Source organism: Octopus bimaculoides, chromosome 15 (assembly GCF_001194135.2).
Source record: "Octopus bimaculoides isolate UCB-OBI-ISO-001 chromosome 15, ASM119413v2, whole genome shotgun sequence".
Taxonomy (NCBI): Eukaryota; Metazoa; Mollusca; class Cephalopoda; order Octopoda; family Octopodidae; genus Octopus; species Octopus bimaculoides.
This window is the reverse complement of record NC_068995.1, coordinates 14,444,524-14,459,711: the sequence shown is the minus strand read 5'-3', so window position 1 is coordinate 14,459,711 and position 15,188 is coordinate 14,444,524. Positions and strand designations below refer to the sequence as shown.

The window sequence follows — 15,188 nt, the reverse complement described above, 5'->3', positions numbered from 1 at the left end:
GTCGACCTTGGCGGAATTTGAACGTAGAACGTAGCAGCAGACGAAATACCGCTAAGCATTTCGCCCGGTGTGCTAACGTTTCTGCCAGTTTACAGCCTTCATTGTACAAAATATTGATATCGCTATCATTCTCCTACCCAGCCTGTGCCTTGTGAGGGCCACCACATCGCCATTATCTATCTCTTGCAGCTCCAACTGCTCGGAAGGTAACTTTCTAGGTGAAATCCCATGGTCATTTATGACCGAAAGGGGGTCTTTACCCCTTTTATTCTTGCTGCATGCCCCTCATCTGCATCTTCCTATCTTCCTCAGCTCATAGTTCTTGTCTCAACCCCTTAACCTTACCTGTTTTTTTTTTCTAGCTGTCTACCTCCCCACCCATTCTTTTCTACTCAGCCTGTGTGTGACGATGATTATGATGATGATGATGATGAGGAGGAGGAGGAGGAGGAGGAGGAGGAGGAGGACAAAGGAGGAGGAGGAGGACAAAGGAGGAGGAGGAGGGCAAAGGAGGAGGAAGGGAAAAGGAGGATTGTGGCAATTGCAATGGTGGTGGTGGTGGTCATGATGATGATGATGATTATGCTGATTGCAGTGATGATGGTGATATTGGTAGAAACAATGCTGACAATTGCAGTGGTGGTGGTATTGACTTAAAGTTGGCTCATCTCAGTTATAACTTATTTATACATCAAACAAGAACACTTTAACATTTATTCAGTTTTTATTTGTGTATGTGGTAAATCAAGGGGGAGCTGTTCCCCAGAAACTGTTGTCAAACTGACTGGAGAAAGAGTAGTGTTTGATTGAGTGTTTATGTTCGGACAGCTGTTGGACATGATGGAATCAACTTCCACCTCAATCACAATTGACGTACTGTAGTCTGGTTGATTGTGACTAATCATACCCGTTATCATTTGTGACAAATTACAGATGGTCTTCTGATATTGAAGTCCCGTTAATGTCATTTTGTTATCAACATGTTCGTAGTTCAGGAAAGAATCTGATTTGTTTAAATTATTCTGAGACTCTGCTACGGTATTTTGCGAAGAACAGGAAGTCGGGTCTGTTTCTTGTTTCACCTTTATTCCTGGCTGGCTAGGTCCTCCATCACAGTCGTTGTCAATCTGAAATCTGTTTGTTATTTGGTAGTTAAAATATATATCTATCTGTTCTTCATTTGAAGATTTCAAAGGTGTGTTGGATTGGTTTTCCATTGTACATTGTTTATATCGATCCACAAGGCTCAAGATATTGTATACACCAAGGATCTTAGCAATGCACTCCATGTTATATAGAATATCTGAATTTAAAACCAGGACTCCTTCGTACATATAGGTACAAAAGGCCCAGAGAGCTTCCTCTTGAATGTCAGGGGTAAAAGTTAACTGTAGGTAATCACCTTTCAGTGCATCAGTATTTGGAATTTCCAGAAGTTTGGTACAAGTAGCAATAAGAAGATCTCGATGAACCTGAAAGAGATATTATATGAGATATTAATTACTTTCAAAGAAAATAATGATTTTTTTTTTTTGTATCTTTTTTCATACAGGCATAAAGCCACAATTCTGTACAAGACAAACCAAAATAAAGAATCCTCTATATCAATGATTCTTCACCATTTTTGTAGTGCCCCGGTGGCACATAAGAAGCACCATCCAAACGTGGCCAATGCCAGTGCCCTCTGACTGGCTCCTGTACCAGTGGCATGTAAAAAGCACTATCTGAACGTGATCGATGCCAGGGCCACCTGATTGGCTCTCATGCCGGTGGTATGTAATAAGAACCATCTGAATGTGGCCAATGTCAGGGCCCCTTGACTGGTTCCTGTGCCGGTGGCACATAAAAAGCACTATCTGAATGTGATCGATGCCAGGCCCACCTGACTGGCTCCTGTGCTGGTAGCACATAAAAAGCACCACGTAGAGGTCCTCATTATCTCATGAAACATATTGTTTATTTGAGAAGGCAGGGTGTGTTATCTGAAAGGTATCGCACCATTATTTCTATTCAGCAAAATAAACATATATGTATACAAGTATGCACACACACACACATGTATGTGTGTGAGGATATATATATACATATAACATATTGTTCATGTGCTGCTAGATTCAGAAAATTAAATGTGTCACAGGAATATGACAAAGGAGCATATGGAAAGACAGGAAAAAAAACACATGATGAACATGAAATATGCTCAACCCCATCATCATCTATTGGCCAAATATCACTACAATTTGTCAGCACAGCAGTGTCAGCACCATAGGCTACTACTGTATAACTGAGCAGACATGATAAACAACTGCAAATAACAAGACATGATAAGGTCTCTAGACCAAACAGTAAATAACGATGAGTTATGAGGAAAATGGAGAAAAATACATACAACAGAAGACACAAATAGATAAGCAAAGACAGTAACGAAGAAAAGATAATAAATGATAGAGAAAGATATTTATATCACTCTATTTGGCCCATAAATAAGAATTAAAAACTAATTGACAACTTACTAAGATTGTATGAGTTCCATTACTAATTGCTGCATTGCAAAATAACCTTGATTTCCACATCTGATAAAGTTGGGTCATTACACAACTCTGATGATGCTGCATCTGGAATTTGTAGGTTGGTAGCTTTGGAACTGGAGATGGTGTTGGCACCACAGAAGCCTGTGGTTGAACCAAGGCTGGTGGCGAATGTAACTGAACATTTTTCTTGTTTGGTTGACTGTAAATGGAACATTCATCATTAATACCTTTGTTTAAATTAATACAGAACTATACAGGTGAAAAGTAACTTTTCTTACTTACCCATCATCACAAGGTATATTTGTATTGATATCAAAAGCCTGGTTACAAATGGGTTCTCCAGTCGGAACAGTGGTGCTTGCTTGTCCTGGAATGGACTCATGTAATACACGCTTTCTCCAATAATCTTGACGAGCTCGAGATTCCCTCTTTTTAATGCGCCAATATTCTCTCATCCATTCTTTGGGCTTTTTATTAGTGCCATGTCCACGAACACTTCGGCAATGCTTTAACCTTTAAAAATCAAATAAAAAATAATATATATAAAGTCAAATTCAGTTTTCACCCAGCTATGAATTTGTCAACAAGATGCCTGAAGATTCATTGTGATTACAATGTTTTAAAAAATCTAAGAATTAAGAGCAGTTGGGGGAAGCAGAGTGCAATACTTAATATAACTAACTGGGACTCAATTACTTATGATAACGAGTGTTCCAGTTGATCCGATCAACAGAACAGTTTGCTCATGAAATTAACGTGCAAGTGGCTGAGCACTCCACAGACATGTGTACCCTTAACATAGTTCTCAAAGAGATTCAGCGTGAATCAGAGTGGGACAAGGCTGGCCCTTTGAAATACAGGTACAACTGATTTTTGCCTATTGGATGGACTGAAGCAATGTGAAATAAAGTGTCTTGCTCAAGGACACAACATGCCACCAGGAATTGAACTCATGCCCTTATGATTGTGAGCCGAATGTGCCTACCCACTAAGCCATATGCCTTCACTAAATATACTCTACATAATTGATTATTAGCTACAGAAGCAGTATTAATACCAAAAGATAACGAAGTATTCACTGTTCTGACAAGGCATCCATGTTATGTTAGATATGAAGATATTCTTTCACTCTTTTACTCGTTCCAGTCATATGATTGTGGCCATGCTGGAGCACTGCCTTGAAAGGTTTTAGTTGAACAATCAACCACAGGACTCACTTTTTAAGCCCAGACCTTATTCTATCAGTCTCTTATGCTGAACCACTAAGTTACAGGGATGTAAACACACCAGCACGAGTTGTCAAGCAATCATGAGTGGGGACAAACACAGACACAAAGACACACATAGATATATACATACACACACACACACACATATACATGACATATATATATACATTTAAGGCGGCGAGCTGGTAGAAACGTTAGCACACCGGGCGAAATGCTTAGCGGTATTTCGTCTGCCGCTACATTCTGAGTTCAAATTCCACTGAGGTTGACTTTGCCTTTCATCCTTTCGGGGTCGATTAAATAAGTACCAGTTACGCACTGGGGTCGATATAATTGACTTAATCTGTTTGTCTGTCCTTGTTTGTCCCCTCTGTGTGTAGCCCCTTGTGGGTAGTAAAGAAATAACACACATATATATACATGATGGGCTTCTTTCAGTTTATGTCTACCCAATTCACTCACATGACTTTGGTCAGTCTGAGGTTATAGTAGAAGACACTTGCCCAAGATGCCACACAGTGGGACTGAAACCTGAACCATATGGTTGGGAAGCAAGCTTCTTACCACACAGTCATGACTGTGCTTATATACTCTACATGATTTTAAAGTTTTGTCTTTTCTAAGGCAGTAGGAATAAGGAAGGCATACAGTGAGGGTGTTACTCTCACAACTGGAAGATGTACTTTTGATTCACAGACTGGGTAATGCATTTTGTTCTTGAGTAAATCGTTTCACATTGCTCTGGCCTACTCAGTAATGTGAGTTCGAGCAATATATGGGAAATTAACCCTTCTGGGGTGAATGTTGTAATCTCAGTTAATTATATGCCATGGCAACTGGGTCTGGTCTTATGAGTCCTAGGGCGCATAACAGACTTAGGAAGAAATAGGAGTAAAATTTAAATGAAATGGTAACAACCAGGAATTAAAGTCAGGTTACAGACTCAGTTCACCAGGACCTTATAAAGTCCCTATGAGGTTGCTCAATCTACTAGAAATAGTAACCAAATTCTCTCAAGTCACACTCTATCATCATTAAAAGAAAAGACATGCAGGATAATGAAGTCCTAGATGAAATATGAAAAAAAAAAGGGAAAACAAAATGGTCATGGCTGGAATGTCTTTGATCATAGGTCAGTTAAATCAAGCCTACTTCGGGCTAAACCAGAACAATAACAAACATTCTTTTTTTTTTTTTTTATTGCCCACAAAGGGCTAAACGTAGAGGGGACAAACAAGGACAGACAAAGGGATTAAGTGGATTACATCAACCCCAGTGCGTTACTGGTACTTAATTTATCGACCTCAAAAGGATGAAAGGCAAAGTCGACCTTGGCGGAATTTGAACTCAGAACGTAACGGCAGATGAAATACTGCTAAGCATTTTGCCTGGCGTGCTAACGTTTCTGCTAGATCGCCGCCTATGATCAACAATATGTGTGCAGATGAAGAGCTCTGATTAAGCCTACCATATCCATCTTTACTGTGGCAACAACCAAAATATACAGATATATAGATATAAACTGTGGAGGTACATGGCTAAGTGGTTAGGGTGTTGCACTCATGATCGTAAGATTGTGGTTTCAATTCCTGGACCGAGCAATGCATTGTGTTCTTGAGCAAAACACTTCATTACACATTGCTCCAGTCCACTCAGCTGGTGAAAAATGAGTCATCCTGCGATGGAGCAGCATCCTATCCAGGAAGGAATATATATGCCAGAAAAAACAGGAAACCTGCTCTATGCTCCTTACAGGGTAATGTGGGCTAGCCATTGATATAGACTGAACAGTGGAGAGAACATAATATGTCCAAACTGGAAAACAGGACTCTACATTATTCATATCTGAATGGTGGGGTGTAAAGTTGTGGCCCTCCATCTAGTAGAAGCATAGGATATCCTGTTCAACAGATCTATGAGTCACACCTAGTCACTCAGACGACTACTTACATTCTGAAATTCTCTTAGGGTCGTTGAGGCATGCAAGCCACCACACAAGGACTGGACCTAGTGGCAGAACAATGACCATAGTCAATGATGTTGGCTTCATTTTTAAAGCACTGTCATCATCATCATCACCATTGTTTAACATCCACTTTCCATGCTGGTATGGGTTGGACAGTTTGACATGGAGCTGGCTAGCAGGGAGCTGTGCAGACACTAACTGTCTGTTGTGGCAGGGTTTCTACGGCTGGATGCCCTTCTTAATCCATAATAAATACCACTCAATGTTTTTTTGTTGTTGTTCTTTTTGTTTTGTTTTTTTTTGACAGCAACAACAGAAAATGTGAAGATGAAAAAAAAGCAATGGAAGTTACTCACCTTGTTTTGATTTTCGGAACAAACTTGGTTGGGTTTTCTTGCAGCTCATTTGTAGTATTCATAATATTGTACCTGAAACTAAGATAATTATTAATCAAAATAAGAGCAACAGAAATATATAATATCTACAGTCGTGGCCAAAAGTTTGGAACATAGGTGTGAAAATTAGAATTGAGCCACTGGATCAGTTATTAGGTAAGTATCTCTCTATGTTGTATATATTTGGATTGAATTGTACTTGGGCATAACAATTTTAATTTTAAAAAAAGATGTTCCAAACTTTTGGCCACAACTGTATATATAATATGAGACGGTGAGCTGGCAGAATCACTAGCATACCAGGCAAAATGCTTAGTGGCATTTCATCTATCTTTACATTCTGAGTTCAAATTCTGCCGGGGTTGACTTTGCCTTTCATCCTTTCGGGGTCGATAAAATAAGTACCAGTTGAGTAGTGGGGTTGATGTAATCAACTTACCCACCTCCATTGAAACTGCTGGCCTTGTGCCAAAATTTGAAATCAATACGTTGCAAACATGGCTGTGTGGTTAGGAAGCTTACTTCCCGGCCACATGGTTTTCGGGTTCAGTCCCACTGTGTGGCACCTTGGGCAAGTGTCTTCTGCTACAGCCTCGGGCCAACCGAAGCCATATGAGTGAATTTGGTAGGTGGAAGTTTTGGTCGTATATGTACATGTATAAGTGCTTGTACCTCCTAAGAGAGGAGGGAATATATAATATGTATATATCAACATAGGTGTAAGTATAGTTGTGTGATTAAGAAACCTGCATTGCAAACATGTAGTTTTTGGGTTCAGTCCCACTGCTCAGCACCTTGGGTAAGTGTATTCTACAACAGCCCCAGACTGACCAATGCCTGGTGAGTGATTTTGGCAGATGAAACTGTGTGGAAGCCTATTGTATATATGCATGTGTGCATGTATGTCTGGTTGTACTTGTGCTTGCCCCACCACCACCGCCACTTGACTATCAGTGTTGGTTTGTTTACATCCTTGTAACTTAGCATTTCATCAAACAGATGATATAACACTCCACCCAATACCTTCTACACACCAGAGATATTGGAGTCTGATGTCAGACTCCACTTAATATCTTCAACACACCAGAGATACTAAAATCTGATATCACACTCCACTCCATATCTTCAACACACCAGAGATACTAAAATTTGATATCACACTCCACTTAATATCTTCAACACACCAATGATACTGGAGTCTGATATCACACTCCACTCCATGTCTTCAACACACCAATGATACTGGAGTTTGGACATAATGCTACACTGCAAATCTTCAGATATCTTCAGAGATATTGGTGCCTGGTATCTGCAAATCTTCAAATACCAGAGATGGTGATGAGATAAAGTCATCTGGACAGAAGATTCTGGTTAAAACAAGAGAAACAGAAATTAAAATTGTTAGCAACAATACTTTACTTTTGATCTGGGAGTTCAAAATCCTGAACTTCTTCCACCGAAATTACAAGAGGTGCTTCACTGGATGCTGGCATATTGCTGATATTGGCAGAGGTAAGTTGTTGCTGTTGGTGTTCTTGCTGTTGCTGTTGTTGATGCTGTTGTTGTTGCTGCTGTTGGTCTTCTGATAAGCCTTGACTGGTTATTTCATTACGTTCGATGCTAATTGAAGGATTTGTTACAAGTTCGTTTTCATCACTTAAGAAAATAATGGAAACATAGAAACACATTCAGAAAGAAGCTTCTTTAAACAATTACAATTCCTACATGCATACACATATACAAATACATATATATATATGTACACACACACACACACATATGTACATATACATATCTATATTCATATACATGAATATACAAATACCCCAACATATATCTATATGTGTGTTTGTGTGTATACATACATATATATTAATATACACATGTGATGGCACTCCGTCGCTTACAACGTCGAGGGTTCCAGTTGATCCGATAAACGGAACAGCCTGCTCATGAAATTAACGTGCAAGTGGCTGAGCACTCCACAGACACGTGTACCCTTAACGTAGTTCTCGGGGATATTCAGCGTGACACAGTGTGACAAGGTTGACCCTTTGAATTACAGGCACAACAAAAACAGGAAGTAAGAGTGAGAGAAAGTTGTGGCGAAAGAGTACAGCAGGGTTTGCCACCATCCCCTGCCGGAGCCTCGTGGAGCTTTAGGTGTTTTCGCTCAATAAACACTCACAACGCCCGGTCTGGGAATCGAAACCGCGATCCTATGACTGCGAGTCCACTGCCCTAACCACTGGGCCACTGCGCCTCCACCATACACACATACATATATAAAGACCCCACCACCATCACCACCAAATTAGACAGTTTTAATCTTGTTCTCATCGATGTCAACTTCAAATTCATCATTGTCAACATAGAATGGAGCAAATTCATTTTTATAAACAAACATTATTATCGGTGATTACTTGTCACAGAATTAATTGAGAAAAAGAAAAACATAAACATGAAAAAGTTTAGTGTAACACAAGTGTGACTATGTGGTTGAGAAGCTTGCTTCCCAACCACATGGTTCCAGGTTCAGTCTCACTGTGTGGCACCTTGGGCAAGTGTCTTTTACCATAGCCTCGGGCTCACCAAAGCTTTGTGAGTGGATTTGGCAGATAGAAACTGAAAAGAAACCCATCATATGTGTGTGTGTGTGTGTTTGTATCTCAGTCAACCACTGCTTGACATCTGGTGTTGGTCTGTTTATGTCCCTATAACTCGCCAGTTCAGCAAAAGAGTTTGATGAAATATGTAGCAAGCTTAAAATAAAAGTACTGGAGTTGATTCATTCAACTAAAAATTCTTCTGAGCAGTGCCCCAGCATGGCCACAGTCTAATGACTGAAACAAGTAAAAAAGTTTTAAAAAAAGTAAAAAATTACAGGTTTTGCATAATAAAAATTGCCACATCTTACATTACTGTAACTATATATACTATATTTAGTTCATTAGATGAAAAACTACATACTGGACAATTTATACAATTAGACAAAGATTAAAATAAATAACATCAGAGTAACCTTTTCTTTATTTCTTGATTTTTGTTTGTGGTGCAACATACTCTTGTATTTCGGGTACACAACCTATGTACTCTCTGCACAGGAGACTGTCCAGTTTTTCGTCCACCGTTTTTAGATCTCGCGTAAGTGTTGAACCCAACTTCATCAATAAGAGCATTTTTACTCCAACACTTTTCTGTCAAATGATTTTGACGTTTTCTTGTATAATTATTTCTCTGTGTAAAGTTTTCTGAAGTTAAAGCTCTTTCAGAAATCCCATTAGACCTTTTGAATGTGTAATTGAGACTTTTAAGGCACTTATCAACGCTTGTTTTTGACAAACTCACATTAAAATGTTCAAAAACCATATTAGACAGCATTCTTAAAGATATATGACGTTTTTTGTCTACTGAGGTTCGCATGAAGTTTTTCATTTCTTCCGAAATTTTAGTTCTTTGACAACATCCTCGATTTTTTTGCTCGATACGTCCTTCCTGTTTATATATTTGAACAACAGTTTGAACACTGGTCCGAGGAATAACTAAGTTGGAAGCGATTTCAGTTACAGTACGACCTTCATTATAATTTGACACGATTAATCTTCTAACATCATTTGAAATTTTCTTCTTCTCGTTGACCATAATGGATGGTGAACAATGAGGCGAATAAACACTAAATTTAAGTTGACAATAGCAAATTTCAAGTCAACGGCGTAATCGAAGTTGACGGTGACGAAATTAAAGTTGACAATGACGTAATCGAGAGACAGTGATCGAGATTAACGGTAAGATTGAGAATAATTATGAGGTTGAAAATGACAAATTTAAAGGGCTTACCCCACTAAGTAAATAAATAAGTAAATAATAAACACACACACATATTTAATTCGCTATATAGGCTAAAAATCAAAACAATCCAGGAAAATATAAAAATGCTCTTGGGTATCCCGAATAAGCGAAACGAAAATGAAAAAGTTTGTCACATTAAATGTCATTATTACAGATTTCTCCGTAGATTGAAAGCAAAACAATGAAATTTTCTTTTTTTACGATGCCAGCATAAAGTGCAGAAAATTAAGCTGTTCCGTAATTAAAAATATTATCTGTAATAATGATTTAATAAGAGACTTTTAAACATTTGCATATTCCTTTCGCTTACTTGGGATACCAAAGTATATTTTCGTATTTTTTCAGATTGTTTTCGTTTTATTATCGATCTTGCAAAAATTTGTATTTACATCCGAAGATCGCCAACACACGCACTCACGCGTGCACGCACACACACACATATAAATATTTATTTTTATGCTAGTTACGACAAAATTTGGCATTCCTACACATGTGTGCCCTCAACTGTTTCCTCATAACGTCCAGAAAAATGGATATTTTTTAATGGAATTTCCTACAAATTCGTGTCAGATAGTGTAGATTCCGTTTGTATCGGAATATATGTGGTGAAAAAATTTTCCCGAGAGTGGGGTGAGGAGTTCCAAAAAATTCACATGAGACATAGTTCTTTACTCATAATTTTCAGAAAAATGGGTAATTTTTGATGAAATTTACTATTGCTGGCCTAGTGCCAAAATTTTTAATAAATAGCAGTCTTATATTGGGGGTCAACTAAACCCCACTCCTCAAAATTGCTAGCTTTTATTTATGTTGTCTTCAGAGGAGTCCTCCAGTGGCACCTCCAACCATCTCAGTCCTCCAGAAGGATTTTCAGGTGACATCCAATACAGAGCAGCAACAGAATGACCTTTTTCTTAATAGGTTGCCATTCTAGTTGAGCCCCATCTGCCCTGGATATTCTATATACATCAATAACTGGAACAGTGGTTGAGTGATACCAAGGTAGTGAACCTACACACCTCTCTTAGGCTCACTGCTGTTTCAAGATACTTCACAGTTTAACCTGGGACTGCAAGGTACCCAGTTACCTTGTGTGCAGATGTTATGTCTTGATGGTAGAGAGATTGCATATCAGCCAAATATTTATGTACTCAGTTCTTCTTTCACTCCAATAAATTGGACTAGCTGGTAACTGTAGATGAAAGCAAAAGTGTGGCAAGCAGAAGCAGCATGCATTAATTACAATTACTACTGCCCTAATAATATAGCACAAGTATTTCTTCCTTAAGCACTTTCTTCCCTCTAGAGCATAGGCCATTGACAACTTTCCTTCACTGTTCTTAACTTTGGGGCATCAAATGTGGATGTCCTCTCCCAGGTCTTGTTGGTTTTGAAATATTATCGATGCTTCTCTAACTTTGCTTTTTTCTAGGTAGATGTGTTGGCCCTATGCAAACCTACTTTTACCTCTAGGAAGCAGTGATCCATATTAATCTGGCCTCTATCCTTTGACTTGTCTAGCATGGGCTGACCAACAAGGAGCTTGCATTCCAATGACATAGCTCTCAGGGTCATTGAGGCATAGAAACCACAACACTGCAACAAGAGCTGCACTTTGAGGTGGGCAAGATACTTCACACTCATAATTTAGTACATACCCAAAGATGTAACTAGTTTGTGTACCATTGACACAGATTCCCAAACTCAACACACAAAACATTGTTTAGCTTGAGCCAAACAAGGAACTTCTACATTTGTGTTTCCTAACTTTTTATTAATCCAACCTTTCTTCAATGCCTAATCAACTCAACTGGTACAAACCCTCCTTATATGCTCAGTAGTGGTGGTAGTCAAAAACAATTGAAGTTTAATTTGAATTTCCAGCACCCAAATGAAATAAATTTTAGCACATCAGATTGGGAAAAACTGCTTTATATAATCATTTGCGTTACAAGAAATTGTAGCTAAATATCCTCAAATTACACCCTAAATCATCATCATTATCAGCAATATCATCTTATCCATCTTCCATGCAAGGAGGGGTTGAATAGTTTGACAATATTTGACAGATCCAGGGACTACATCATACTCCAATGTCTGCTTTGTCATGACTTCTACATCTGGATGGCCTTCCTTGTGTCAGCCATTTGATGGAGTGTACTGGGTGCTTTTTTTACTGTGGCACAAGCACCAGTGAGGTTGCCATGAAGCTTGCAAGATGAAAATCAACTTTGACTGAGTGAGGTTTCAGTAGAGAGGGGATAGCTTTGGAGAACACAATAAATAATGTAGTATAAAATATGGAATATCCAAAAGAAAGACCAGATGGCCATTGCTGGATCATCCTTGATGACAGGTCTGCTGAGTCAGGTGATAACCTGAGGCCAGACAACTACAACAATGACCCTGTGTAATACAATTTTTGCCCTTGGGTAGCAACTGTTATTTCCTCTTTGCTGACCCCAACAAATTATGGAAAATGGCTAATATTTCCTTCAAACTTTACTTTTGTTACATTTATTCACACCCCAAAGAATCCCTCTCAACACATGGCTTCTCCACTACTCCTGCTCATGATTAGAGATGCTCAAGTGGTTAAAGTCAAGCAACTGATAAGCAAATCTGTGGTATTGAATATTTCTGCTTCAGCAACTCAGTCCTGAATTTATCTGAAATGTAATGGCAAAATAGGTCAGTTTCAAAACATTGATGTCCAGGTCACGAGTGCAAAGTTTGAAGGGAATAGTAGTCTCTTCCTTTGATTTCTAGATAGAAGCAAATAGGAAATAATATTTACTGACCAAAGACAAAAAAAATTTTTGTTACACAGTGTAATGGAAGAATGTCTAAGAGTATAAATAGGAAATACCTTGGTTTATCTGTTAAAGATGGGAAATTCTGAGTGTTGTCTGCTGCTGTTGTTGTTGGACAAAGAGAAGATAAAGCTGGAAGATCAGAATCATTGGAATTGTTTGTCGTTTCCAAAGACCATCTTGAGATATCTGAGGAATCAGGAGTTCTTGATTTCCTGTTCGATACACAGCCACTGAGTTCTGGAGACACCTAAATTAAGAAATGTAAGTAAATTGATTTATCAATGTGTGTGTGTGTTAAGTTTAAATAGCTATCTGTGTATCATTCTTAATGTAAAAACATCATGAAAGGCAATTTACTGCAGTATTTGTCCAGAGATAATATCTCTTATAGACAGGTTATGTTTCAAGGCACATTATAACACAAATCCATGAGATATATCTCCAGATGAATACCACAGTAAACTTTCCTTTCACAATGTATTTACATTAAGTATGATACATAGAGGGCTATCTTAATCTAATACTGCTTCTGGAGCATATATTGGATTTTTATTTTTAATCTTATTATATCCAATGTTAGGAGAATTAAAAAGTTAACTAGAAATAATTATAGAGTGTGGGGAGGGAGATTAGTTAATTACTCTTTTTAATCAAGTTGAAGGTGGCGATCTGGCAGAATTGTTAACATGCAAACAAAATGTTTAGCGGCATTTCATTTGTCTTTTCATTCTGAGTTCAAACTCCACCAAGGTTGACTTTGACTTTCAACCTTTCAGGGTTGATAAGATGAGTGGCAGTTAAGCAGTAGGGTCAAAGTAATCTAATAGTCCCCTCTCCCAAACTTCAAGCCTTGTGTCTATAATAGAACAGATTATTATGCAGCCTTGTTGTAAAACACTGTTTGTCACGGTCTCTCACTTTAAGCAGAAGATCTGGGCAAAATGTTATAGTGTATGACCATCCTTGGCACATAAGTAATGTGTGTACAAAGTTTGGTGAAAATCGGTTGAAAACTGTAGAAATGTATACGTACTACACACACATACACATGGACATCCTTTGTAGGGAGAATGTACAAATACCATAATGACAAAAAACTTGAGTCGCTTTAGGATAGCTTTTTCCCTAAAACTCTAACGCTGACCCTAAAACCCTAACTCTAAAACCCTAAAACCCCAAAGCTAAAACCAGTAGAAACGCACAAACGATGTCATAAATAACAGTGACAAACGAAATATATACCGCCGATAGTTGTTGGTGACAAACAACGGCAGTAATTTTATTCATGGGAAAAGACCCTAAAATTGGCAAATTCGAAAATGCTAAAACAAAATGAAAATACTTCCACAAACAAAATAGACTGAAATTTTTTTTTAAATAACTAATAACTGAATTGATTAAACTATATACACGTGTATCTCAAATGTAAATATATCAGAAATATCAGTGACAAAGTAAATTTACACCGCCAGAACATCTAGTTGACAAACCACAGCAGTAATTGTTTTCACCTCAATAGACGTAATTGATTGGCTGAAATTACCGAAATACGACAACTTTAACACGAAATAACTTCGAAAATAAAATTTTTTTCTTAAAAACGCCAAGAGTAAATGATGTTTTAAATGGCACATTCTACCAGTATATGAAATTTGAAAGTGTTTAGTAACAAAAAATTATTTTTTCAATGTGCCGGCCAAAAGGAAAAGATCCAATATTTTAGCTATTTTTTGTTATTTATGTGTGAATAGTAGTCTCATTTTCATAAAATGTGCTCAGCAGTCCATGCTATGTAAGTGCAAATTGCAGCATTTTATGGGTTAAAAATTATTCTTCAGAAAGAACGTACAAAAGGGGAGGTAATTATGTTCAACCAATATATTTCATTTAAAGTAACCTAACTTGTTTCGTGAACCTAGAGAAAATACAACGTCCTGTAATATATGAATTTGAAGGTACAATCATAAATTTATTATATAGAATGGTTTCTAACCCATTACATTCCAGTTAAGTATTTATATATTTTCAGTCTAGGCTTCCTTTATATCTATCATCATTATATTCATCTGGCGGAGGTAAAGAATACGCACACCACCCGTTTTCGGCGTAACCTTAGCCCTAAACCTAAACACCGGGTGTGTGTATTCTTTACCTTCGCCATTTAGCTCATTATATTTAAAGTCTTCATTTTTCATCCACCTTTTTCATATTCACCCGTAACATATCGCCCTTGTAACAAGATACGACATATGATCTGTCGGTCCAGATGGACTATATGTAATCTGAACCTTTCCCCACTTATTTATTTTTTTTTTTTTTACGGAATCCCACGTTTTAGGCTATGGAGATTACGATTCTGAAAAAAAAAATTTCAAAACTCTCAATTTCAAAATTTCGATTTC

The 15,188-nt window shown here is 37.8% G+C and overlaps 1 protein-coding gene across 2 annotated transcripts in view; it reads right to left on the bottom strand.

Annotated features, from left to right (window-relative positions):
* Nucleotides 1-705: 705 nt before the first annotated feature.
* Nucleotides 706-15,188, bottom strand: part of LOC106873627 (uncharacterized) — a 31,817-nt gene continuing 17,334 nt past the window's right edge. For both annotated transcript variants that reach the window (XM_014921075.2, XM_052973184.1), the window contains exons 7-12: nucleotides 12,840-13,033; nucleotides 7,541-7,777; nucleotides 6,083-6,160; nucleotides 2,814-3,044; nucleotides 2,514-2,730; nucleotides 706-1,472 (exon numbers count right to left, since the gene is read on the bottom strand). In XM_014921075.2, coding sequence (XP_014776561.1) covers nucleotides 714-1,472; nucleotides 2,514-2,730; nucleotides 2,814-3,044; nucleotides 6,083-6,160; nucleotides 7,541-7,777; nucleotides 12,840-13,033 — 1,716 coding nt within the window. In that variant the 3' untranslated portion in view covers nucleotides 706-713. The remainder of the gene's footprint in view (nucleotides 1,473-2,513; nucleotides 2,731-2,813; nucleotides 3,045-6,082; nucleotides 6,161-7,540; nucleotides 7,778-12,839; nucleotides 13,034-15,188) is intronic.